General features: G+C 52.4%; 1 protein-coding gene and 1 long non-coding RNA gene across 2 annotated transcripts; one reads left to right on the top strand and one right to left on the bottom strand.

Moving 5' to 3' along the window:
• LOC113489492 lies at nt 1-4,167 on the top strand. Its single transcript, XR_003400045.1, has 3 exons — nt 1-114; nt 1,168-1,172; nt 4,155-4,167. It is a non-coding gene; the product is annotated as an uncharacterized LOC113489492 (long non-coding RNA).
• Nucleotides 106-27,038, bottom strand: MARCH2 (membrane associated ring-CH-type finger 2). Its single transcript, XM_026865215.1, has 5 exons — nt 26,537-27,038; nt 25,379-25,604; nt 20,889-21,084; nt 5,092-5,301; nt 106-2,330 (listed from the first exon to the last, which is right to left on the bottom strand). The coding sequence occupies exons 2-5, from the start codon at nt 25,552-25,554 to the stop codon at nt 2,172-2,174; spliced, it is 741 nt and encodes a 246-aa protein (XP_026721016.1). The 5' UTR covers nt 25,555-25,604; nt 26,537-27,038; the 3' UTR covers nt 106-2,171.
• Between the last annotated feature and the right edge of the window lie 659 nt (nt 27,039-27,697).

Below are 27,697 nucleotides of genomic sequence, written 5' to 3'. Positions count from 1 at the left end.
AGGGTTTGCTGGGGAGGGGCTGAAGGAGGGGGTACCCAGGACAAGGCACAGAGCAGGGGTGCAGCGCTCACTGCCAAGGGCAGGGTGTGCGGAGGGAGGCAGGACGCTACTGCTGTGCAGGGACCGTGACTGCAGCTGGGCTGAAGAGACCTCTCTGCACTGTGAACCTCCGGGAGCACCGGGGCCAAGTCATCCCTGCACGACAGGGAAAAGGGAAGCAAACGAGACCCTCACGCTCAGAACAGAGACCAGCTCAGACCAGCCCACAGCTGGGCAGAGAGAGGCTGCTGCAAAATGTGCTGGGATAAAATGGAGTTGCATGAGAACCCTGGGACAGCACACTGGGGAGAAGAGCAGACACAGGCCGGGCTCCAGGGCTGGAGCAATCCCGCAGGGAGAGACAGGACACTAGCCCCTGATGCTCATGCCACCAGCAACTTCGAGCTTAGGGTCAGGGAACACATAAGGAAAAGCATCCCGCTCTGCAGCTAGAGAGGTGTGGCATCTGGTGCTTTGAATTCAAGCAGAGACAGGTCTTGATTTTGCAGGGCATCGGACCGATCTGCTTAGGTTCAGCAAAGGAGCAGAGGGACACAGCGTGTGACCGCCACCACCCACCGCAAGGACACTGGCACCTCGGAGCCCACTTCCCCCCTGCCATCCACCCTCCCCATCACGGCAGAGCACCCAGGCTGACGCCAAGCAGCTGCAGACGCCTTGGAGCGCTCAGCAGGGCAGCACCAGCACTGGCATCCTTACGGACCCGCCCCGCTCGCAGGGCTCAGGAAAGCCCAGCGCCAAGCACAGGCATCGTCTGCCAGGGTGGGGAGGCAGTAGAGGCAACGACTAAAGCAAAACCTTGGCAGACTGGGCACTCCAAGACAGAGGGATTCGTTAGCTAGATGTGCTGGAAACGCAGGTGGATGAAGGAGGAGGAGGAATGCTGGCCCTGCAGAAGAAGGGACCCAGAGCCTGTTTCCTGGGAACCAGCAAACTTGGGGTGTTTCACCAGAGGACACGTACCAGGCAGGCAGCGCTTTCAGGGATGAACCAAACCCCAGCAGCAAGCGGGGCTGCTGCTGAGGAACGTGCAAATAAGCTCAGAGAGACAGCCGAGCCCTCCTGCGTCCTGCCGAGCGGCTGCAGAGCAGGGCCTGTCCCGTGAAGTGTGTGTGTAACCAACTGCGAGAGGTCCAGCCTCAGGATGGTGAAAGAACATCAGCAAACAGAGACTCCGACTCTCACCTTTTGGGGTCAGGAAAGCTCCTTCCTGAATCTTTGCAAAGCAAAAGGCAGTGGTGGGTTTAGCTAGTACGAGCCATTGCTTCCCACCCTCAGATCCTCCATCTATCTACCTCTGCCAGACATACCAAGAGCTGAGTGCATCCAAGTCCTGGGGATGAGCCAGGATCTGCAAGGAAAGCATCTTGTGAGATCACGTCTGCACAGGAAAAGATTTTCTCATTTTGAAACTTATTTTGAAATTCTCAAAATTACAGTACTTTACAATACAAAATGTCTCCATTCAGTATTACATCATTTTACTCCTTCTGGGATTATAATAATTATTAAAAACACACAACTTTCTAGAAAGGACAGAAACACCACGAAAGAGACCAAAGAGTAACGGGAAAGGCTGCTGCAGTATTATCAAAACCAATTTAGTGCAAAGGAGAAGGGGACTTTCAAGAACGGTTGATGAAAAGTGTTCTTTATATGCTCATTTGGAGAAAAGGCATAGATTTAACCTCTGTATGAGATCAGGCTGCCAGCTTCTATACTGAAGCTTAGAACATCAACACAAAAGGACTGAAACACAATATGCATGGCCATTAAAAAATAATATTATATATAGATATATATATATATAGAGGGGGAGATATTTTCCACGTGTGGTATTTAGTTATAGGAAAGTGTCCCTGCAGACAGGCATATTCTGCCATCTGGATCTTTTGGGCCATTTCACACGACAGACGTTGATTATCTGTCTGACGTAGTATAAAGTATGTGCTGACCGCAAAGTCCCTTCGGGTGGGATGATTGGTTTCTAGTGCCTCCACAGTCGCCACGTGTCCTGCGCATGCGGAGACGCCCGACCCTCTCTGCTCCTGCCAGCCCCGACGGGCTGCCCTGGGCCCCGCAGCCACGTGGCACAGCGGCCAGGGGACGGCTCAGACGGTGGTTTCATCCGCGGTCTTCTTCATGAGCTTGGCGGAGAGGAGGGAGTGGGGCACAGGGTGAGGGCTCCGCGAGGTTGGGATCATCAAGCGGACTTTCTGGTTGGTCCTTCGCCACTCCGAGTACAGCTGGCAGTGGTAGCGGAACGAAACCTGGAGGGCGATAACGCATCGTCCCGTTACCAACCCCCCCACGAGAGCTGGAGCCCACAGAGGGCCGGTGAGACACCGTCACTCGCCCACCCACCCTCTGCGTGCTCTCTGCATATTCCTTGTCAAGTCATCAGCACGCCCTGGCCAAGAGACAGCACCGACCCTGAAATGGTTTGAGGCACTCCACGGCCCCAGCCCTTGACAAGAAATCAGTTAATTCCGAGTAACACCAGGCTGAGCATGGCACAGGGAAAGGGGCTTTCTGGGCAGCACCAGGACGGAGGGACAGAGTTTGCTCATCTAGGTTTGGGTACCAGGGAGGAACCACAACCCAGCCCTGCACCCTACCCACAGGCTGAGCGAGCACCTTGCCTGGGTGAAGTGAGGGGTTCTCAGCGGGACCAGGCTCAAGTGGCTGAATCCAGCTGGCCCCCTCCCATCTCACAGATCCTGGGGATCTCCTCTGCCCTTCGCAAAAGCCTTCTCTCCTTGGTGTGCAACAACAGGTCGCTGGTTGGACTCATTTTTTTCTGCCAACACTGTGGCCTGGAAGGCTTGTCCACCCGGAGGGAGACAGGAGAGGATGCGAAGGCTGGAAGGGATCTGAACCAGCCTGGCCTAAAGGCGTGAGCTGACCCTGCACTTTCAGAGCAGCCCTCCAAGGGGAGCTTCGAGCTGTGCCTCCCCACCAGGCTGCACTCCTTGCTGCCTCCCTTCCTCATCATTAACACTGCTACGTATTTCCTCAGAGCTCCTTAGCTTTGACATTAAACTTGTGTAGAATTTCTTGAGGAAGTGAAAAAACCAGCATGTATTCCCCTCATATTTATTCCTAGAAACCGTGAGCAAGAAAATTAAATACTGAATCCAGTCAGCCACCGATCAAAACCAAGCTTTCGTACTTTGTAAAAGTACAGGAAATGTTTAGCTGGCAAGTCGGAAGCGCCGGGAAGGATGTCTGACAAAGAAGTGTCGGTATTCCTACTACTTCTGGATAGGTCACAGACACCTCCTCTGAGAAACGGGGCTGTGCCACTGCACTGAGGTAATTTAGCTTACTGCTCTGTGCATTCCCCTTTTTCTTGTAGAGGGACAGCTGTGGGAATAAGGTTGTTTGCTGACAAACAAGAAACAAATGCATCTCAGAGTCTTCAAAGACAGCATGTGAATGGCGCAAACGCCCAGGAAAAGTTCCTGCTCCACAGAAAGGAGCTACGACCTTGGCCGCAGTGTCTCTTGCAATCCTCACCCGGGTCACAGCCATCACCACCCACCCACTTCAGGGCCCTTTGTGCAGCGCAGCCCACGGGGGCACGGAAGAACTCCTTGAATATGGTAAGTGTGAATCAAGGGGCTTCACCTAACGGCCTTCCCTGTTCAAGGAAACGTGAAGCGCAGCAGAACGAGAGCCATTTTTAGTCAGGACTCATTATTTCACAACGCAACCCATTTTTGTTTCCTCCAAATTTCCAGCTCCTCCAGACCAGTCATAAACGCTTCCTCTTAAGTTTTCTCTGAAAGATCAGAGCGTGAGATGGCAGGGAAGTGGGCTGTGGCATTTCTACAGCCCGCAGAACTGTCGGCTTATCGTGGTCCCAACTACTTCTCCAGCAACTGCACTTCTTCCCTTCCCAAAACGGTGCTTCCCAGCAAGCAGATGGAAGAAGGTATCGACAGTGCATAAGCACGCACAGGGATCTGAACGGCAGAGCTGAAATGAAAACCCAAACTCGGAAACCCACCTAGCAACAGAACATGAAAGAATCGAATGGGAAACGTGAGGGAAGTCCCTGGTCTGGGAAGCCCTGGAGAGAGCGGGTCCAGGGGAGCCCCAGGGGCTCGGGGAGGGGCAGGGCAGGGAGCTGCTCCCCATCCCAGCTGCTCCTCTGGGCTCTCAGCTGTGAGCGCTCACAGACGTGCTGCGCAGTAAATTCACATTTACTTTCCTCCTCTTCTGGACTCGCCCCAAGCGGTGTGTTCCTGGCTGCCGAATTCAGCATGTCCAAAAAGACACGAGGCATCTGCGGGAAGCTCCTTCCAAGCACAGATCAGTTCAACACCCAGGCGGTGTCAAGCGCCGGTTCCCAGTAATGCCCAGCGCCCCCAGCCCCAGCAGGGCAGGCTGGCTCCCCAGGCTTGGCTCAGGGCTCAAGTCCAAAAGCCCAGTGTGAGAGAGAAGTCAGAGATCTCCCCAGGGCCAGAGTGTTCCCTGCACACACCCTCCTGTGCTACTGACATCTTAAAAATATTGTGCAGGAATTTGTTGGCCTGGCCCACAGAGGCCCCCCAGCAGCCAGGATGCATTTCCTTCGGGGACAGCCAACCTGGGCAGGACAAAGCATGGAGGGACACGATGACAGATTATTCAGGGGCAAAATATTTTCCAGATTTTATTTTTCCCCTAAACCACCTGGGTAGCAAGTTTGCGTTTCCTCTCAAAAACAGGAACAGGCACAACAGCTGGAGCGCTGCCTGCCCCCAGCACCAGAGCTTCCCACCCCGCCACACTCGAGCATGTCTGAGCCTGGGTACGTGACACCCCAGGGAACGCAGCTCCCATGCCAATCTGGAAGGCAGATGATCAGGAAGTGGTTTCTCATTCTCAGCAACAAACTCTAGCAGCTCCCATTTGACGATAATTAAACGGACGTTCGAGAGAAAGACCCCCAAGGTTTTCTCACAAGGGGACTCAGAAACAGCTGAGCCAGGACCTCGATCTCCCTTTTGAACAGAAACAAGGCCTTGACCAGCAGACACTTACCAGCGTCCAAAGGACGTAGATTGTGAAAAGTGCTATAGTTAGTGCTATGAGTCCGATGGCCTCCAGTCGGCTGTTGAACTGCAAATGGTCCTGGGCTCCGCGCAGACACAGCCAGCCGGAGATTGCTGCCAGGGGAGTAATGAACAGGAAACACACCATGTCACAGAAAAGGGTCCTCTTCTCGTTGCGGGGACCGGGATCCTTTAGCCACTGCAGGAAGGAAGGGACAAAGGGACAAGTCAGCAGCCCGCAGAGCACACAGCGTGCTAGCAAAACAGGGCTGTAGGCTGGGAAGCTCTGCGGTCTGTGTGCACCTGGTGCACGCGCTTCACTCGCACAAACCTTCACAAAGACAGAGCTAGAGAGTGTCAAGTATATTTTTAACAAGTGAAAGGGAAGAGACAACTGAAGGAATATGTGCAGAGGAAGTGTGTTGGGTTTGTTGTGGTGGGGGTTTCGGTACCGGGGGGTGTGGGGGGGTGTTACTGCAGGGACCCCCGTGAGGAGCTTCTCGAGCTCCCCTGGCTCCAAGTCAGACCCACCGCTGGGCAAGGCCGAACCGAGCAGCGACAGCGGCTGCACCTCTGTGACAGCGGATTTACGGAGGGGAACTGGAGGAGGAGCGGGAGCTGCGAGGAGGAGCTGCGAGGGAGACACCTCTGCAGACCCCGAGGTCAGCGGAAGGCAGGAGGCGGCGGGGGGGAGGTGGGCTGGCGCAGAGCCCCCCCTCAGCCCCTGGGGAGAGGACGGGCTGTCCCTGCACCCATGGAGGGCTCCGGGGGAGCAGATGCCGACCTGCAGCCCGGGGAGGACCCCACGCCGGAGAGGGGCTGTGCCTGGGGGAGGCCGGGACGCCGAGGGCAGCCCCCGCTGCTGTAGTTCAGCACTGGGAGGGCTGTGACACACGGGAGGGACCCACGCTGGAGCAGTCTGGGGGGAGCTGCACCCCACAGGAAGGTCTCACGTCAGAGACAGTTCCTGGAGGACTGCTTCCCGTGAGAGGGACCCCACGCTGGCACAGGGGGAGAATGCGAGGAGTCCTGCCCCCGAGGAGGAAGGAGCAGTGGAAACAAGGGGAGATGCCCTGACCACAGCCCCCGTCCCCGTCCCCTGCGCTGCTGCAGGGGAGGGGGGAGAGAAATCGGGAGCAAATCTGAGCCTGGGAAGAAGGGAGGGGTGGGAGAAGGTGTTTTGAAGGGGTGGTTGTATTTCTCACTGTCCTGCTCTGATTGTTAAATTAAGTGGTGGTGGTGCTTAAATTAAATTGATGTTCTTTTTCTGCCCCTAATGAGTCTGTCTTTTGCCCACAACCATAACGGGTGAGTCATCCCCTCCTGTCCTTGCCTGATTACCAAGCCTTTTGTTTCATTCTCTCCTTCCCATTCCCGAGAGGCAAGGAGTGAGCGAGCAGCTGTGCGGTGCTTAGTTGCCCGCTGGGCTCAAACCACAACAGGCAGGCAGCAGCACAGGAGCTGCCCCGGTGCGTCACTGTAGTCGCAAGGAGCAGGCAGCAGCTAGAAGTTAGAGGGGGGTTCAGTAAAGCCTGGCTTAGTAAAAGATCTGACAGGTCTTGGATTGAGCTTCAATAGAAACACATCCAGGACTCTGCAACTGGTGTAGGGGCTATGGGAAACCAGGATACTGGGTCTGCGGCCTGGCCAAGCCACAAGGACAACTGCCCCAAATCCAGCCCTCTGGTTCCTTTTGGAGAATTGTGACATTTTAGAGTTTCAGTCCTGATTTAAATCAAATCTGAAATGCTCGTGTCCACCTGAGAGACTGCAGGACAGCTCTGAAGGAGTGCTCTCAAGGGTACGGCACTGTCCTCAGGGCTCGAGCAAGCTGTGGCAGTGCTGCTCACCAGGGAGCCCGGCACCCAGCCAGGGCCAGCAGTGGGGAACGCAAGCACCCGTGGACCCAGTATTTTCACTGAGATGATGACAGAGAAGGAAAAAAGCATATCACTTGAGCACCTAAGAAACCAAGACTGAAGAAAAAAACCAAAACCAACCCCCACAAAAAGTAAAATGAGAGCGAGAAACTAGCAGAAAGCTTTGCACCTGAGCAGACAAGGCAGGACAGCAGCCAAGGGGCCACAGTCTTGGGCTGGCCCCAGCAGAGGAAGGTAACACAAACCCGCTTTCTTTTACAGATCAAACCGTGCCCAAATCTGCATCTTTGTCACAGAGAAAGACTTTGAGCATTCCTACAGAGAAAGCAGCACGACCCTCGGGTGAGGAGGGACACAGAGCTCGGCTGGCCGGGGGAAGATCCCCCATTGCTCCCTCCCAGATCCCGGGGGATCACTAGTGACCACGAAGGGACGAGGCATGATCACAGACACTGCTGCTGAAGACTCCAAAGTCCCGAAGACCTTCCCCCTGCTGGTGGCCATCCACTGGCCACCACCTTACAGGCAGCAGAGACCTGCAGGACCAGGACAGACCCGGTTCTGGCGTATTCCTTCCCATTTTCAGTCCTGCTTTCTTGCCTCCCGGGCAGTAAGCGATCTATCACAGCGGTGGTTACCGCACTTCGCCCTCTGTTACCCAGAGGCTTCACCAGGCCCTTTCTCGCGCAGCTCTCAAAAATCAGCAGGCTGCAGGATGAACGCAGCTCGGATGCAGGCAGGTTTCCCTCAACAATCTCTACTTTTAGGAGTCCTGACTCGCTTGTTGGTGTGGGTTCATTTTAGATACTTGACTCTGACAACAGCAATTGTTCTAGTTTTCCTGGGATTATGTTATTTCCAGCCTTTCCTTTCCTTTTTTTAGAACAGCAAGAAGCTGTGGTTCCTACCAGTACCCAGAGTTGTTACAGCACATTTTTACTGGGAGTTCTGTATGTTGGGCTGCCAGATACTTTCCTTCCTGCATGAAGACAACTGGTCTCATTTAGGATTTTTTTTTTCCCCCTCAAAAGAAGTAATAATTGGAGAACATGATCAAAAAGGCAGAGTCAGAGCAGAGAAGGGAATATCCCCAAGGCAGCCAGGGCCAGACAGACACATCCTACAGCCAGACTTGGAGCAGGGTGCTGAAATGGAATGAAAAGGCTCAAGCAAATGAATTTGTAACAGTTATTAAGACTAAACTGTGATGTATGCAAGCTTGGCTTGTACTTTGCTTCATTCGTTTCCCAAGGACTCCCGACTCAGCTGTCTCTGTAGGTCCCTTTGTTTAGGTAAGATGGAAACGCTCGTCAGGCTCCTGACGGAAATCACTGAGAGCAGAGTCGAGGCCTTCAGTGGGCACTTGGGCAACTCCAGAGTGAGATAAGGGGGGCTCGAACAAAGAGACACTGAGATCCTACTGCAGAAAAACTGATTTTGCTGACTTAGGACGGAGACACCCGGACTTGACTTCACAGCACATGCTCTGGAACACTGTGAAGACGACTGCTTACTTCCACCACCACAGACCCTCACCCTATTTTCACTACGCGTGCTCAGATTATGCAAATAAATTCTGGGAACTCCTTATCATAAGACACCCCTTTCTAGGGAATCTAATGAGCGTGTATGATTTGTAAACCGACGTCCCTTGCTAATTCTCGGGAGCCCTTATGGTGGAGAACCCCCAGGGTGACCCCAGCACTGCCAATAGAAGAGTAACTGCTTAACAGTTCTACCGGATTCTGACTGTTGAGTTGATTTCTTTGTTTCAGCGCCCACTTTTGAACATACAGCATGAAAAGGGACCCACCTGAGAACTATGCACACAAAGCTCCTTTCCTACAGGGGTCACCACAGCTAAATAGCAATACAGAAGGGGTGGTGGCAGGTACGTAAGAAATCACTGAGACCAGGCTGGTCAAAACAGAGCACAGGTAACCTGAGGACATGGCTGGCCAGAAGGACGAGCACTAAGTGTTTTCCCAGAAGGGGAGCACGGAAGGGTTAGTGTAGGTAGTGCAGATTTAACTACGGAGAGAGTCTGATGTGAGGGATGCACGGCGAGACACAGCAGAGGGGAGAGGACAGGGTGAGAAGTGCAGACAACTTTTGTTGAAATGGGAAAGAGAAGGGGGAGCTGGCAAATCCGAGCAAGGAACAGCAACGTGGCTGGGGGAGTCAGAGCCACGTTATCAGCACGCTCTGCAGACACCTGCTACAGGACACGGAGCTGGCCCAGAACAGATGAAGGGATGCTGCAGCACAGATAAGAGCCTGGCCAGGAATTGGGAGGACTGATGAACGAGATATATTAGTGATGTGACCTGAGCATCGGAGAGACCCAAACAACACGAGAACAAATGAAGCTAGAGAGCAAGCTGGGCACAGACAGATCCGAGGATCAAGTAACACTCCTGCAATGACAGAGGGCAAACTAGAAGCATTTTTAAAGCCACTCTGAGCATGACTTGATGGCCAGGCAGCCAGAAGGAAATTTCAGAGCAGCCACAACTGTGGTCTGGACAGGAGGACTGGGAGAAGGGAGGCAGACCTGAAAGTCCTCCCCCTTGTCAGGCTCTGCCGCGGAGATCAGTGGTAATGAGCTGCATGGGGAAGATAAGGACCACACATGCAGTCCTGAGCATCCCTAAGAGGAAACCGGGGTGGACAGCAGCTCATCTACGCAGTAAAGCTGCTCCTATAAAGAGTGCACTAGCAGCTCCATCGCTCGAAGCCCCAGCCGCATGCCCGGGTTTCCCTACTCCAACCAGCACAGAGCTGCCCCGGCTGCACAGCGCTCAGGTGAATGCTGACTTACCCTGAATTACCCCAACTGGACCAACATCCCTCTAGCAGCAAACCCAGAGCACCCCATCCCCTGTGAGATGGCATCTTGGGTCACTTTTGACCCCTGTACAATAAGGATCTCAGGGACTGAAGGTAGAGAGGTATTTTACTGCAACTTACTCTATTTATATTCCCTGCTACCTTTGAAACATGTAAAGGCAGGAAGCAAATTAATTTCCTTTTGAAGTAGTTGATTTACTTTGCCAACATGCACCGACACAGTAAAAAAAAGAACACAATAAGCCACCCTAAGGGCGCAGGGTTTCTGGCACAGCAGCGCCTTAGTGCATACAGGACTTAAAATAAACCTTGCAAACATTCCAAAAAATGGTCAGATTAAACAATTTTTGTAGGGAAAACTATCAAGTAAACATGGGAAAGCAAAAAAAAAAGCACAACTTGGTCTTCTTCCAGGCCAATTTCCAAACCAATTGCTTCCATGCTGCAATCATGTGTGAGACTGAAGAGAAAGAGGCAGAGCTGGCTGCTTGCTGCCCACTTCAGCTGTGAGCTGGGTCCCGGACAGCCCTGCTACTCCGCTTCTGCCACTTGGGATCAAGGGGAGCGGACCGATGAGGAACTGTCCCAGCAATGCTCTGCACCCTGGAGCTTTTCTGGAGCATTACAAATGGGAGTTTCAGAATAAGCTTTCATCGATCCTCACAGCTCACTTACCTTGTGTCGCAAACCTACGTGGCTGTGAGCTATTAGCCCGTTTCAAAAAACACATCGCATGCGTGCATCGAGTGGGACCTGCGTGGCACGGTACCAGCAGTCTGCAGGCAGCGTGTGCTGGGGTCTCCTTGCAGCTGGAGCCCCGCTCCGGTGAGCACCATCCAGGACCAGTGTGACCAGTACACCAGCTCACCCTGCCACAGAGTTCCCCATGTGATCCACCGCTACAGTACGACACAAGCCGTGGCAGCAACAGGAGTATCTGGCATGTAAAGCCAGCTGTATTACAGAATACCCCGTGCCCCTTCTGTCCACCAAATGGTTAGCCTGTGACTGCTCAGTGCCAGTTGATTTTCCTTTCACTGCTGACCTGGTGCCTGGCTATGGAAGCCAGAAAGAAAAACATTACCTTGATCCACAGCAGCACAATTAGCCCCGTCCCTGGCCTGAGAAACGTGTTGAGGCAAAAAAACCACAACTTCAGAAGAGGGACCATCACACCCCTTCTCTGTGCATCCACCAAAACCTCCCTGCAGGCCACTGAGCCCTGTGGGCAGCCCCAGCAGGATGGTCCTGCTTTCTTTACTGAGGTGAGAGGGATGTTTTCTAATGGAATACCCGGAGTTAGGAAGCCAAGACCCGCAACTACCCCTAGCCCTGAAAACAGAGCAGTTAGACACTGCCCCTCCTCACCCTCCTTTCCCCACTGCACAACTGCCTGCCACTGATGCTCCACAGACCTCAGCGAGCTGAACCTCCCCTTGTACAGGCACAAGAGACTTATCAATGCACTCGGCCTGTGGGAAGCACGGGGCACTGGCCTGACCCAAGGACAGAAAGAGCTGCGGGAGAGCTAGAGATGGTGGACAGGAGAGGAACCGACCCCAGCAGTGCTGCAGGTCACCAGGACGCTTGCTTACACAGCAGCCGGTGCTTCTGTGGTTGGCATCACCACGGGAAATGCTGCACCACAACGTGCACAAATACGAGATCACGGCACTGCCAGAAGCTGCACCTCAGAGAAAGCCACTGGCAGCAGGTCCTCTAGACCCTCAGGGCACAGGCAGGGCTGGACAGAGTGCTGGAGATGTAAGGACTTGTAGGGAATAGCCTAGAGCTGGTAAGTGCCAAGAGCGTGGGGATGAAGTATTTCCAGTTTTGGCCCCAAAGAGGCCATTCCGGGACTGCAGAGCAGTGCCAGGGACTGCACAGAGAAATACCACGCAGACCTAGGGTGGGATCTGAGAAAAGCATCTCCAGACAGCAAATGCAAGCAAAGAGAGAGAGGAAAAGATGAGGGAGTCCGCCGGAGCCAAGAGTGATTTGGTTTTCACTAGATACAGGCCTAGTGAAAACATAGGCTTGTCTTAACATAGGCTTGCACTGAGAAGGGAGAGAGACAAGCTGGGGAAAGGGGTAGAGGAGCACAGACAAGACAGAGAACAGTGCAATGAGTTCAGCAGAAGAGTTCAAGGAAAGCAAAGAAAAAGTACGTCTGCAAGGACGATAAGGCTGGAGGAAGGGTGCGGAACGTTCGCATCACATCTCAGTTCTCTGAACTGGAGGGGGGGCAGCGATCGCTGCACGGGGCGCTGTGCCCACAGGCAAAATTTATTTTCTTAAGAGCTTAAGCAGGACTAATAAGAATACCACTCTTGCTCCCCACAAAGCTCACTTGTGCCTGTACCAGGGGCATCCCAACAGGACCTCCCACAGCTGAGACCAGGGAAACTGCACGTGGGGGACCCACAGGGGATGTCCAGCATGACCCAAACAGCCAAGCAACCATCTTGGAGAATTGTGTTTGGAAGTCATACTTCCCTTATGAGACCAAAAAAAAAAAAAAAAATTCACTAACCTATATAAAATATCCAGCTTAAGTGAACCAAAAGCATTAGCAGTCAGTGAAAAATAAGCACCTTTTAATCAAAATTTCAGAATAACACACAAAGAAAAACAGGAGGAGCAAAAAATTGGCAGTGTCCTGTACTGCATAATGCCCCTGGAAGGGGCTGTTTGCAGAGGCACAGGGACACACAGGTATTACTAAGGCTAGCGTTTTTAAATAGAGCACACTAACACATGTATTGCCAGGAAAGCACCAGCACTGAAGACGAAGCAGCAGAGGTTTCCTGGGGCTCCATCATGAGACCTGCTTGCAAGGACAGAAATATGGGAACAAAGGGTGTGGCTAAATTGCTCCAGCAGTGACTGATTCACCAGAGAAATCTTTTTCGGAATTAGTGAGCTGTCTCAAATGAGTTTTGCTTTAGCAAAGGTATTAAACGCTTAGAGAACAAGTCATGCTTAACACTCATTAGCTTTTACCACCAGGACACATTGGCTTTCGACATCCTGATAGTTTTAGCAAAGCCAGAGCCTTGGCCTCAGTGCCAGAAATTCATGCCCACTCTCAGAGCTGAGTCCTGTAACCCACAGGTTCCTCTCCCCAAGATTTACATGACGTGTGGACAAAAATACATCCTTCCTCTTTATCACGGGCTGACATTTTGCTGGGATTAAACAGCTGCTGCTCTGACGCTTGCCTGAGCTCCAGCCCAGGACATTTCCGCGCAGAGACCTCGGCTGCTCGGCACGGACCCGCGGCGCCGATTGCCCAAGGCCAGGATTGCGCCAAGCAGCGCCTGCCCGATGGGCCAGAGGAGGTGGGGAACCAAAGCTGACTCGCTGCACGGGCAGATGGCCTGAAACGGGAATCTCTGGGGCACGCAACTGGGGTTAGACACACTCAGAGGGGACACAACGAACAATGGGTTAGAGTTAAAACACCTCGCATGCTGTTAATGGAAAAGAGAAACGAGAGGGTCGGTGCCACAACGAAACACACAAAACAAGGCAGCCGCGGAAGGAAATACTTTTGCTGGTAACCTGGGAAAGCAAAGAGGGAGAACAGGCAGGAGGCGGCTCGGGTACACAGAACGTGGACTGACTGGTGCTCCCACCTCCCCTGGTGGAGGGCTGCAGCCAGGGAGAAGATCAGGAGCTGTGCAGAAACAAAGCCACAGCATCGCCCTCGATAATGCTTTCTAGAAATGCAAACACATCCAGCACAGTACCAAACGTCTCGATCCAGGCAGCTCTGAAATTCTAGAGGGCAAAGCATCTTCAGCGTGGAGAGCACTTTGTGAGAGAAAATCGGTTTGTGGTGGATTTAGCCACAGACCAAAGGAAGGAGTTCATGTGGAAGGGAGAACATGTAGTCTCGTACAACGAGCTGTTTGTAACAGCACTTGCCTTGGTCTTGGAGCCAGAAAAAGGCAGGCACCTCCAGAGAGGCTCACCCATCCTGACTTGGGCTTCTAAGGAGGCAGAAATTAATTGATCACAAGAGGCACCGCTTCTCTCTATAGACTACAGGACTCTGAAGGACCAGTCTGGCTAAGGCAAATTTAACGTGTTAGAAGTTAGGACAAGTAAACCCAACCCTGCCTGGAGAATTGTGTGACCATCCATGACCTGGGAGAAAAAGCTGTCTAGACTGAAGCAACGCTTCCATTTCCAAAGGCCCGCGCTCCTCCTTCCACAATGTTCTGGACAGCAAAGATACAGATGTTTCCTGAAGATGAATTCTGGGCAGTAACTGCGTATTTTCTGTGCTTAATGTTACTGGAAGAAAGAAGAAACTACCTGTTCCTGGAAAGCTGTATGCAGTGCAACTTGTGGTTTGAACAGTTCCCCTAAATATCGACTGCTGAAGTCTTCCAGGTAACGTAGAAACGTATTTTGCACTTTTTGACTACGCCTGCCATGCTGGCCGGAGTCTGGTGGATTCAGGTCACTTCCCTGTAAACACGCGTATGCGCGTTGAACTAACCCTGACATAGGAAATTCAACTGCTGGAACCCTCCCTCTCCAAGGCTTGGCCCTCTCCTTCCTCGCTGGGGACACGCTCCTCACGCGAGAGCCCTAGTTCACAACCCTCCTGTGCTGGAGAGCATTTCAGAGAGCCAAGCAGAGGCCACTCTGTCCTTTCACAGCACAGGCACTGGTGTGGCACATCCCACCCCCTGGCTACAGACCCTCCTGGGGCACCTGGGACTGCAGTTCAACTCCCCACCTTCCCCTGCGGTACTTCAAAACATGCTCCCAAAAAAGCCCATCAAAACAGTTAACAAAAGCCTTTTGTGGTCGTGGGGTGGGGTTTTTGGGGTTTTTTTTTGGTTTGGTTTTTTTTTTAAAGCTTTCAACCAGCTTCTTAGTTAAAAAATAACTGAACTAGGCTGAACTTCAGGAGAGATCCTCCCTGCGCCCATGGGCCAGCCCGTGGCTGCCAGAGCTGGCTCCAGGCTCAGACAATCCCCCACGTTCAGTTCAGAGATCAGGCACGCTGGCAGCAAAGACTGTAACTATTTTTACACCGAATGAACCACAATATAAATAAATGGCTGCTTAAAGAAAATAAAAATCCAGTTCTATTTAAAAATTCTCTTTAATCCATGATGAACAAGGTTGCTGTCTTCCCTCCCTAAAGGAAGCTGCAAAATTAAATTACCGTTTGCGAAGCGCTCAGATAGCGCAGCAGTAAGTCCCCCTGAGCAGCCCATGGGGACATGAATAATTTTGTCCTGTGAGCAGGGATACAAGAGCGCGCAGCCATACAAGACAGCGGGACAAGCAAAGTTAGCTAGCGAGCATCTTTCACCCGTGCACTGAGGCTGGGAAATGCCATCTGTGACCATGTAAAGACCACCCCGTAACGCAGATAGACAAGAGGACTGAAGTAAAAGCTAAGGCAACTTTGGCTGTGGCATTTCCTGACTTCCACGAACTTCCTGCAGCTTCCACAGAAGCGTTTCAACTCGACCACGTAGCTTCCCCACGGTGCTCACCAAAACGCCTCCCTCCAGTCCCGCGCCAGCTCTCGGCCTCTCCTTCCAAAGGCTCTTCAAGCACACACAGACAGAACCAGTTTGTCGCGGGGGTGATGGCCCATTCCCACGGAGCTCAGCTGTGCGGACCAGTGACCACCACAGCCGCTACGAGCGGTTCTAAGTCTCCCCAGGCTGGAAAGGCAGGACACAGCAGAGCAAACAGCAAGAGCTAGCTGCTCTCTCCTGTGAGGACCAGCAGCAGCAGGTAGGTGTGTCACCTCACGCTCTTGGTGTGACAACAGAGGAGAGCTAGCGTGCCTGGCTAGCCTTTCACACCCGGGACAGACCCACTGCCATAAAGCATGCCCCTGCATCATTCCCAGTCCTAGTCTCCATCCCATTTATCCTCTGCTGACTAATTTCTATTTCGGCTTCTCAGTTTTACTTGGTGAAGTTGGATTTTTATCAGAGCTACCGAACAGCACGCTCACACGGGCATCACTTCCCCGAAAGTTTCAAAATGCTCCCCACCCCTCCCCACAACGAAGCAGCAGAGAATTTCTCAGATAAGGCAGCTGAGGGAACTGTGTCATTTTTAAATGACTAAGCAGCCTCTTTCCCTAGCCCTCTTCTCAGAAACAGATGAACAACTTGGGGATGACACTTCCCAAAAGTATTTGGTGAAGAGTTTTGGCCCAATCTGGTATGGGGTTAAGATTACACCAGACTGCAGACAAAGGGTATTAATGGAAAGTGCCAGCAAGCCAACAAGCAGTCATCAGCTCTTTCAGAAGGGCTCTGCTCTAAGGGCAGAACCTCTGCTAACAGCAGGTGCACTTCTGACAGCAGCCAAGGTCTGTAAGCTGGCCTCTAAGGGAACACACAGCCCGAGCAAACGTCACACGGCGAAGCACACTCACCGGCACTCCTGGCAAGCACAGAAGCTCAGAGCATCGTAACGATTCCCAAGGAAAAGGAGAAGGTGAACTCCACGATGTTCTTCCCAGACTCCAGGCAGGAATCGGAATGTTTTACAGTGTGGTGGAAATAGTACAACAAAAACAGGGGGTCTTCCCAGCCAGGTGAGCCCCCCGCCCGTGCCCAGTGCACAGCACACACCGAGCGGCCAAACCGCGCCGCTCCGGGCGGCTGGTACTGCGTTTTGCCAATTATTAGGCCTGGCCTAAAGGACACAGCCAGCACGAAGATGAACCAATAACCAGATTGTATTTGATACAAAGGGTCAGTCCATGGTGAGCGCTGGGGGTACAGACAAGTCAGTCAGATTGTACATAATGGACATCAACCCCACTGACCCCAACAGCGACACCGCACGACCAGCAGCGGGTGCAATAAATGGTGACATGCAGTCTCCCATGGAAGGGACGGGAGACAACCGGGTCAACAAGCCAAACACTTCAGACCAAGGAAGCCCCAGACTGGATCTCCCACAGCCCGCGTTTACAAAAGCCAGACCTGCCCGGAGCCCAGTCCCGGGGAGGCGGGAGGTCCTTCCCCAGCAGGGAACTCTGCCCAGGGCGTCCCCCTCACACAGACCCTGCCCCTCCTGCCAGGGGTCCCCGCTGTTATCCCTCGGGGGACACCCGACCTTGGGTTACTGACTGCGGGACCCCCGGGGCTCCTTTACCCAACGCTCTGTCTGCCAGGCCCCACCCTGGGGGGAGCCGAAAGGGAAACTCCCCCCTTTGGGAAGGGCTGAGGGATCACCCTGATGTCAGCCTGAATTTGGGGTGGGGGCTGGAACCCCGGCAGTTCATACTGGACTCTCAGCACTCCATGGCGTGGTGGGGAAGTGGGGGGCTGGCCCCCAGCGAAGAGCAAGAGCAGGCTGCTACCGTGGGATTTGTTTAAACCACAGGCTACGGGGTGCTCCTCAGGCCGGGGCAGGAGCTTTCTGCCAGTGCACTGCAGGTAAGGGAACCACTCTAGGGCTGTACGACGATGGCGACCTGCATGGCCAGACTCTGCTCCACGGCAGAGACCGCTCTCACCAGCTACGGGGTGACTTTCCACCGAGTGCTTACCAGCCCCCAAACTCACACGGCACTAACAGCGCTTTCCACAAGCTGTTCCCCTAGCAGGCACAGGAGACAGCGGAACAGGGCAGATCACCCCCTTTGCTGTGCTCACAGTCCCCAAACAATTACTTCACATCCCGAAGCTTTTGACAACTATCAGGAACAGCTCGAGGGGTCTGTTCTTCTCTGAAGACACGGTGGCAATTCTTTTGCATTTGAGGCTCATTAAATGCTGCCCACCCGCGACCCCTCGGTGCTCACAGATTGCTTGTTGGTCACCATACCCTTACAGGCTCCAGTTCAGAGGGGATTTCAACAGGAATTAAAATTTGATTGTCCTGGGCCACTCACCCACCTTGGAGTACAGACAAGACGACCCATGACTTTCCTGTCACATTGTCCCAGAATGCTACTCTCGCCTGCTGGAGAGGCACAGACGTCCAGGTCAGAGGAGAAACCCGTCCAGTATACACTGGTCTTCCAGCTTTTATTCAAGTATGCAGTTTTCTAAGTCTGTACTTGTTACGAGGTGCTACAGCATCTGTGAGCTATAGCTAAACACACTTCCACGTGTTTGTTTCTGGTCATGAATGCTTTACTAGCTCTTAAGCTAAAACAGCTGAAACCTGCACTCGAATTTTTGGCCCGCATAAGCCCTAAGCAATCTCACTGTTACTGGGCTTGCCTGCAGCGTGTCCTCAAAGCCAAGATACAGCCCGTCCCAAATGCCTTAAAGCTGTGGTTTTCAACCTCCGAAACAACCATTTGAGAGTCGTTGGTTAAAGAGCCATTTTAGATGTTTTAGCAGCTAGGAGAAAAGCGGCAAGACTAAAGTGCACCAGTTTTGGTTGGGATTGAGTTAATTTTTTCCACAGTAGCTGGCATGGGGCTGTTTTGGATTTGTGCTGAAAACAGCGTTGATAACAGGGGGATGTTTTCATTGTTGCTGACAGTCCTTACGCAGAGTCACGGCCTTTTCTGCTTCTCGCATCACCCGGCTAACAAGCAGGCTGGGGGCGCACAAGAAGTTGGGAGAGGACACGGCTGGGACAGCTGACCCCAACTGACCGAGGGGATATTCCGGACCATACGATGTCATGCGCAGCAATAAAAAGCTGGGCGAAGCAGAAGGAAGGGGGGAGGTTCAGAGTGAGGGCCTTTTGTCTTCCCAGGTAAGGGAAGATTCCCAAGGACGTGTGATGGAGCCTGGCTTTCCTGGAGAGAGCTGAACACCTGCATCCCAATGGGAAGTAGTGAAACAATCCCTCGTTCCACTTTACTTGCACGCACAGTTTTTACTTTACCTATTAAACCATCTTTACTGCAACCCACAAGTTTCTCACTTTTACTCTTCTGATTCTCTCCCCCATCCCACTGGGGGAGAGTGAGCGAGCGGCTGGGTGGTACTTAGTTGCCAGCTGGGGTTAAACCAGACAGCACTAACCACTGAGGCTGGGGTTAAACCAGACAGCACTAACCACTGAAGCAATGCTCTTTTACAAACTGCTTTGCTAAATACATGGTTTGGTTTAGCACTGTAGTCTAAAGCCTTCTCCTGTCTGGGGCTGTCAGGTCTATGACAGACAGTCAGTTGCAAATTAAACAATCATTAAAACCGAATATCAATTTTGCCAACTGAAGCTTGAACGCTTTCCCAGCTGGGGGGGCTCTTTTCCCCTCCAAGGCTTGTGGGGCACCCAGAGGAGATGGGAATGGAAGGAGAGCTGGGGACTGCTGGAAGGAGGAGGGGGCTGGTATCATTTCCAGAGGGAGGTGGGAAAGGAAATAACCTCTAGAATTGATGGGAATGGGAACAGAGATGGGAAAAACAACTTAGAATTCCAGTTGTGACTTGGTTTTAATCTAACTGATGGAGCAAGGGAAAGGAGAGCAGTCACAGTCACAAGCCAGAATTAACCCCCCCCACACACACTTCTGGTGACAGACCCCAGCAAAGCTCCAATAGGCTGTTGTTAAGAACCAGCTCACAGACCTCCTTTCTGTGGAAGATGTTTTGCATCGCTCTGAAATGCTATCAACAGGAAAAGTAACTTTTGAAACAAAAAACAGAGCTTTGTGCCATAGTCCAAACACAGCCAGGGAAGGACACAATGAAAAACCTCACAGGGCCAGGATGCACGCACAGAAGCGCAGGATTCGCAGTGGGGGCTCCAGATCGTGCTTTCCCACTTCTCTTACTGCTGATGGCTGCAGGCCTGGAGGGGCTCCCAAAATGAATTGTAAATCCCCACCTGCAGACTGATGCCTCTCTGCAGTGGCACATCGTGCTGAACGAACACCCAAGCCCAACCCAGCAGCACGGTGACACAGGGAAGAGACTGCCTGCAGCTTCTCAGGCAGCGAGGGGATCCGCACGGGGTGTGGGCACCAAGGGCTGTGGGGCCTTGCTTTGATCTTCCAGGCTGGACCTCACGTGTGCCAGCAACACCCCCCCGCGCCGTCCTGCAGCGCTGTCAGAACCTGCTCACCTGCCAACGCAACCCACACGTGTTTGGACAGATTAAACCATCTTCTAAAACAAGCCGTTACAGCCTTTTGTACCGCAGCTCATTGATTTACTCATCCCTCTTCGGGGACGTACACTTGAGTTCTGAGGTCAGAAGATGGCCTGGTCCAAGCTGCCCTTGCTCCCCACGTTCAAAGGCTTCATTACAGGCAGCTACTATAAACTCTGGGGGTCAAAGGCAGTCTGAAATGTGAGCACAGCAGACTGCCTAAACAGGGGAGGGAAGAGAGCCTTGTGACAAAAACCCCCAAGAAATCCCAAATCAACCCATCAGCCAGAGCCCAGATTGTTCCTTCCAGCTCTGGGAGGCTGACGGACCCCTCAGGATCCTGGTCCCCCGGCAGCCAACGCGGAGAGGAACACGAGGACTGGCTGAGCCGTGTCCTGCTTCCTCCGACTGGGGGAACCCGGCAGCAGCAGGGCACCAGGCTCAGCAGGAAGCAGCAAAACCCAAAGGCTTTGAAGCACACGTCAGTGTTAGTCAAGGGAGCGCGGGTCTTACGAACACTATCAGCAATGGCCACACCTCGCTGTTCAGAGCGGAGCGCGCGGAGGAAGTCACATGCGAGAGAGCTGCACTAACGCAGCACTGCGGGATAAGATTAAAACTAACAGGAAAAAAAAGAATATTTCCAAGAGCTTCGTATTTCAGTTGGTCACATGGTGATCTCTGCATTTCAACACTTGGGCATTCAAGTTTATCTACAAGGGCAATGGTTTCCACAGTCCTGCCACCTGCCATTGGCGGGCAGCGCGCGGGGGGTTCACAGGCAAGAGTTGCCCCCAAACATCCCTACCGCGTCTTTTGCAACTGTGTCCCTTGGTCTGATAAGAGACTCGGTCGCTCTAAACAAATTGTTCTTTGGAGTGTTGAAGTACTACAAGGAGGAAGAGGCAGCAAGAACCACAAGGACAGAAGGGCAAATCAGTCATTTTCTCTCAAATGGCAAGGAAATAAAAGTGAAGCAGGAAGAAAGCGGTACCTCTGTCAAAGGTCTCGGTCTTCTCTCTACAACAAATTCTGTGTGGCAGAGCTCACAGTAACTTGTGTTGGAGGAGGATAACCATTTTTCCAGGCAGCTCTTGTGCACGGTGCCCAGTGTTCCTGTGCAGTCACACGGGGAAAGCAGTCCCTCCCCATTTCCACCTTCGTGACAGATTCGACAGATGGGACCGTCACTAAAGAGGCAGACAAACAGAATGAAATCACCATCAGAGCAGGCAGAACGATACAGCCACATCGGAGAAGGGGGTCCGAGCCCACCGAGCCCCCGAAGGGCACACGCACAGCAGGCAGCGCGTGGCAGAGCATGCCAGGCACGCCGCCACCCCCCAGAGCAGCCGGCTGCAGCAAGAAACCAGTCGCAGGGGAGCGTGGAGATGCCTGGGACATTTTAGGTCAGCAAAATCCGGAAGCCGTGTTGGTGAGCACCACAACACCCAGGAGAAGCGACCGCAGCACGCGCATCCCACAATTTCCAGCTCTGCTCACAGCAGGCGGAGGGGCTGACACTGAACCCCAAAACCAACCCCGAAGCACTTATGTGAATCCGGAAGCCCAAAGCGAAGCCGGCTGACCCACACTAGCCCCAGCACGCCCCAGCCACCTGGAGGCCCTCAAGAGGTTTGCGATCACAGTCGCATTTGTTAGACCACCTATTCACTCTCGCCCCATCCCCGCCCCTCATCCCGAGTTTAGCAGTAGCCGCGTAAGGAACAGCAGTGTCTAAAGACAGAACCACACTGACCCTGTAAGCTCAGCTCTCCAAGCACACGCCACACGTTCCACGGTAAACAGTCACGCAGACCGAGTTCTCGGCGTACAAACCCTCTGCCCATCACGCTGCAGTAACTAACACTCAGCATCCTATCTGCACGCCACCAGGCAGAGAACCACTCCGCAGCATTCAGGCCTTCAACCGGCTGCAAACCTGCCTTGGTGCTTCAGCAACCACCACTTCTCACTCCCCGCTCGACTAGAAGCTGCAACTACAGAATCAGGTCCCTTTGATCATGCTCAAGATCTGCTCTCTTTAGACCTCACAGAACCAGAGATGCTTATCAAGGGAAGTACCAAACGCTTTCAGGGACACTTGCAACCTTCCTCACGAGACCTGCACCGCTGACTGCGCTCAAACCATCCATTTGTTCCCGAGATGTTCCCTCACAGCTTTAACTGGCACCACTGACTGTGGACAATTAGTGCTACTGCTCCAACATCCAGCAACTGTTAGCTCAGTTGTATCAGACTATATTCATGACACAAATTTCCATCACAGACTGAAGCAATTTTTTTGCACCTACATAAACCCAGAGCATCCGGTGTCCTCATGTAGCGAGGACTTTCTCTAGCTGCACAAACAGCCAAGTTCTTTTTCACCCGAAACCTCTCCTCTGCTTTTGTGGACTGTCCCCTAATTCTTGTCCTGTAAAAGACGATGTTTTCCACACCCCTCCCGATTTACAGACCTCCACCACAGCCTGCTCAGTCACCTCTTTTAGGAGCAGAAGGGTCCTAGCCTAGTCATAGGTTAGGCAGAAACACACCCGCCCTTCCAATCCCCTTCACTACCCTTCCCTCTGCTGCTTGCATTTCTGAAACATCATTTTAGAGCTGCAGGGACCAGAGCTACAGTTTTCAAGATGCGAGCACACCAGGGATTTTTTGCAGTGACCATGTTCTGGTTTTCATTGCTTTCCTAAATCTTAGCACCTTATCTGCCTTTTGGTCACTGCTGCATGTAACTGCCACATGCCCAAGACCTCCTTCCTCCAAACCCACAAATGCAGAATGTAAATCTCGGACTACTGTTCATCTGCAACACTGCACACTGACCTGCAACCATTATTTTCGCCTGCAGCCATTTCCAGTAACATTCATTTCCAATAAAGTTCCCTAAACTCAGGCACCTAGTGCCATTTTAGGTCCAAGGGCATCCCAGCTGGCATCTGAAGGCACAGGTTACCTAGAAACCCTGTGCCACATCCGCCAGCCCCATAATGAGGATGTCTTGGGCTCCCTGGGAAACCTCAAGTGGCTCTGGACACCGAAGTTCACTATCCTCAGCGATTCAGTACATCTCTTCAGCGTTCGCTGTTCATCAGGATCACTCAGGAATAAAACGCTGGACAGCAGAGGCCCGGTGCAGAGCTCCCCTCCCTAGACCATGAAAACAAGCCACTTGCCAGTATCTCACCTCCTTCCAACCAGCCATTTCTTTCACAAAACAGCCATTCTCTTATATCCACAGTGGCACAGATTTGGGGCTGGGAGAGAGGGTGAGAAAAGAACATCTTTATTTCAAAGACCCTATTGCACGCCTTCCTGAAATCCGGGTGAGCTGTATCAGCTATCGCCCTTTTCCACATATTGCTGACACCCACCCTGATCCCATCTCAGAGTTCATACTCCACTGCTATTCTGCCTTTAAAAAACCACACCTGACTGCAGAAGTTTGTGGGATTGCAACACAACAGTCAGAACAAGCAATGTGCGACCTTCAAAAGCAGCAGCGCTACTTCCATTAGTCTGCGCAACCAGAGAAAACAGAAAGCAAGGGCGAGACATGGAAACACAGCGCAAGGAAAAGGAGCACGGTGGTGAAAAATGTTGGTGGGACACGAAGGGAAGAGAAGAGCCAGCAAGAAAGTGAACATCAGTCCACTAAAGGAGAAGCAAGACGCCTCTCCTGGTGAGCCATAGGAGGTATCTACCACTTCCAACTCAATGTTGAGCAGGTTTCATCCCAGCTGGACTTTTAAAATCATAGTTAGGGCTGTGAAGTGATGTACATCCACTTCACCCGTGCCCTTCTCTCTGCCAAGCATCACTGGTGAACCACTACCCCTTGTTCTCGCCTCATTATTGAGGGGCCTTCTTCAGCTGGGCTAATCCCCGAAACGGGAATCCGGAGAGGTGAAGACTCCATCCTCAGAGATGCTGAACACTGCAGTAGACAAGGCTGAGCAGTCTGATCTATATTTGAAGTTGGCCTTGTTCTGAAAGGAGGCTGGACCAGATGTTCTCCAGAATTTCCTTCCAATCTGAGTTACTGGATGGTTCTATAACCATTACTGCCGTAAAGCTCGGTGCTGTATCAGAACAACAAAATTACAGTCTGCTTACACAGCTTTAGCGACAGGGACAGACCAAGAAAACCCCAAGCCTCCAGTGCTCTCGTACATCTGTTATTTCCTAAGAAAAGCATCTGTAAGGTATTTCATCCCTTCTCTTCCTGTTCGAGAAGTTTCATATTTCCAGTGCATTAATATAACCTTGGCTACCAATAAACAATCCAGAAGGAAAAAATTTGCTGACAGTGCGAGAAAAAAAAAAAAAAAAAAAAAAATTCTTATCAGACTCCATTTTCCTTCCTTCCTATGCAGAGGGGGAGGGGGCCTGGCCACACTCCCACACAATACACCCTCAAACAGAGTTTTCCAGCAGGCTGCATCAGTAATTCAACCTTCCGGTACAGTCACGCTGCTCCTGGCTTTGCCTTGCTAAGCGCTGGTGACAAGAAAGAGACTGAAAGCCTCCACCACCAAACTGAATACACAGGTGTCCCACACGAGGAATTCTGTTGGGGTTTTTTTAATCTGTAATCCCAGGCAGTTCCTACATGGTTTTTACACCTCCACAAGTTTTAAGGTGTTGCACAACTTCTTGCCTAGCCTATCTGTCGTCAGGCAGCAAATTCAGTTCCCCTTGCTTTTCTATTGACCAGGTTTGCTAGAGATAGCAATTACGTTTGCTTCTGTTCTAATCTAGCTTTCCTGCCTTCCTCCCCCATGTTTGCAGTCACCACTTTCACACCTCATCAACATTTGGCCAAATTAATTGAAAAATATAACAGCTGTTGAGACAGGGTTTGAACACAAGATGTGACCAGTCTCGCTCGCTGGACTGAAGAATGTCGCCAAGTGTCCTCTGCTCTGGAAGCTGCTCGGAATCCGTGGTAAGGCCCACGAGGAGGAGACTGAGCAAGTGAAGGTGCCACACATCCCCTCTAGCAGGAGCTGGACACTGCAGTTCCCACAACACAAACACCCTCCTTTCCCCGGGCCCGCAAGTCAACACCATGCCTCTACTCCCTGGGCATCACGGAACAGGGGCCGTGCTCCACTTTCAGCCCTCAAACATCTCCACGAACAGCACGCCGCCCTCGCCAGCACCGCATCTCACCTCCACCGCTGCTCAGCGAGGCCCTGGCAGAGCCACGCGGTGAGGGGCTGCGTTTGGTGAACACGCGTCCCGATCCACCGGCACCCACCAACGCACGAGCTCCCGCAAAGAGAGCGCAGGCCTGGGAGACATCTGGCTAAGGAGGATTTACACTCGGTGCCCCAGCGAACTCCTTCACAAACAAGACGTTGTCGTCGTCATCTCCATCTACCCCTAGAGCCACAATAAAAAGGGGGGAAAAAAGCCCAGATGCAGTAACCCCGAGCCCCCTCCCCGAAGCAGCCTTACCTCTGCGCGCCCAGCGCCTTGATCACCGTGGAGAGGAGCCGCCCATCCTTGGCGGTGACCTGCGTGACGTACTGCGGGCGACCGATGTCCGAGTCCTCCACGGACTTGGAGAGCGCGGCGCTTCCCGGGCAGTCGCAGAGGGAGCCGGGGAGGTGGCAGCAGTCGCCCGTCGTCATGGCAGCTCCAGGGCCCTCTGCCCCGGGACCGGCACCGGCCGCACTGAGACCTGCGGGAACGGCGCCAGGGTGAGACCCGGTACCCCAGAACACCCGACCGAGGGACGGGCCCCCCCGGGCTGGCAGCACCCCAGGGCCCCAACAGCCACGGGGTTTGCTGCTCTTCTGTCCCCTTGAAGAGGCTTTGTGAGGCTGCCTTACCGTAAAATTAAGGCTTCGAGTGTCCTACTTACATAATTTAGTGTCAGAGCTGCAAATTTGCCTTTCCCAGAGCGAATTCCCGGTACCCACCCTTTAACCTGATGAAGCCTTTCAAACCAAACGTGCCAATGCGGAGATGAGGAAGGCAACCAGAAACCTTACAGGCCCCCGTCGTTCTGGCTACGGCTGACCTGAAGAACTTAGGTTCATACACTCCGCAGAAGTTGCCAACCTTCACCTGAACGCAGCACTTAAACCACCCAGCGTGGCTCAGTTCAGGGAGGCCCTTCTCTCGGCTGCATTCGGGTGCTTGCTTAGTCCTTTGCAGCCTGTCCACCAAACTCAAAAGGCTCCCCCCCGCCTCCCATTTCATTTTACATTTTAAAAAATTTCTTTACAGAAACGCACATGCTTCCGTTTCCACATCCCACGTGGTGTGTCCCAACGGTGAACACGCGGGTATTAACCACCCAAAAGCATGAAAATCCTCCCAGAGCTCGACAGAAAGGGCAGAGGGCCGGTTTTCCTCCTCTCCCTTTCTAACTCTTCAGACCAATCGTGATTTTTGTAGCAGCCACGCGCAAACAGCAAAGCACAGCATCACGTTTTCAGCACCTCCGCAACTTACCCAGCAAAGAGAACACAAGAAACAAAACAGCAAACGCAAGACTCAGGGGGAAGATGCAGAGAAAAAGCCCAACATGACAAATCAGGAGCTGGCTCCGAGGAGCCACGTGCAGATGGGAGAGATCTCTGCCTTTGAGGGAAGGCAGCAGCTCACCCAAGCTGCCAGCAACAGCCGTGTTCCTCCCTGGCAGGGGTTCTCTCAATCCCAAACCCAGGCATGCTTTGCAGATTCAGAAAAATCCCATTTCCTCCAATCTCCTTTAGCCTGGTCCCTAAGAGGCAGCTCTGCAGAAATAAAGAGCTGGGGTTACAATTAGTCACAAGCTGAACGCAAGCCAACGACATCGTACTGCTGGTAAAGACCAAAATCCTTGTGTCTGTAAACAGGACTGCCTTATGTAAGGCACGCACAGTAATCCCTGCGCACCAGCACTGCTGGGATCGTAGCTGGAATGGAGCTTCATCCTGGTGGCTGGATTTCAAGAGAGAAACAAACCCACTGAAGTTCAATTGAAAGCGACTAAAAGGTTAAAAGAGAAAAAACAACCATAAATAACCGCAACCCTAAAACGTAACAAAGAAGAAATATGAAAAGAATTAGGTTTGTTTAATTTAGGGGATGGGGGGTGGGGGGAAATCTTCAATCTCTGTCTCCTGGAGGTACAAGCAGGCAAACAAACCTTCGCCATTCCATCCAAGGCAACACTTCTTTTTTTGTTTTGTTTCAAGATCTCTGTGCACAACAGGAGTCAAACATTCCCATGAAACTGCAGTTTCGTCAGGTTCAGCTAAGCCTAAAATCAAACTAAAATAGCTAAAGAAAATAAGGGCTTGTTCCTGGTTGGAGGCTTGGCCAGACTACAGAGGAAGAAAACAAAAAGCACAAGTGTTCTTTCGTGTCGCAACTCTTACACAACCAAGGGCTTCGTCTGTCAGGACGGGTCCCTTCGTGGTGAACGTGTTCAAGAGAGCACACGCTTCACCGGTGTCTCATCACCAGACACCATCTTCAGCAGCATCCCCTCAAGTTACGGAACATTTTCTAATTTCTAGCAGGAAAGTTTGTAATCCCTTTACTAAAGCTGCTCTTGATAACTATCTGTAATCCTTCCTCTGCATCTGAACAGGAATAAGCTTAAACTTGTGAGCAGGTCAATCCCCACTGAAACAAATGGGAATCTTTCCATCAACTTAAGAAAGAACTTAAACTCAGCATTGCCTTGACTCAGCCTCTCTTTCCATCTGTGCAAAGAGCGCACAGGGTTAGAACCACTTTTCTTCTTGCTCTCCTTTAAAAAAAGAAAAGGCTACAAGC

This window comes from Athene cunicularia (assembly GCF_003259725.1).
Source record: "Athene cunicularia isolate RWA chromosome 28 unlocalized genomic scaffold, athCun1 chr28_part2, whole genome shotgun sequence".
NCBI lineage: Eukaryota > Metazoa > Chordata > Aves > Strigiformes > Strigidae > Athene > Athene cunicularia.
This window is presented reverse-complemented; position numbering and strand designations above follow the sequence as displayed.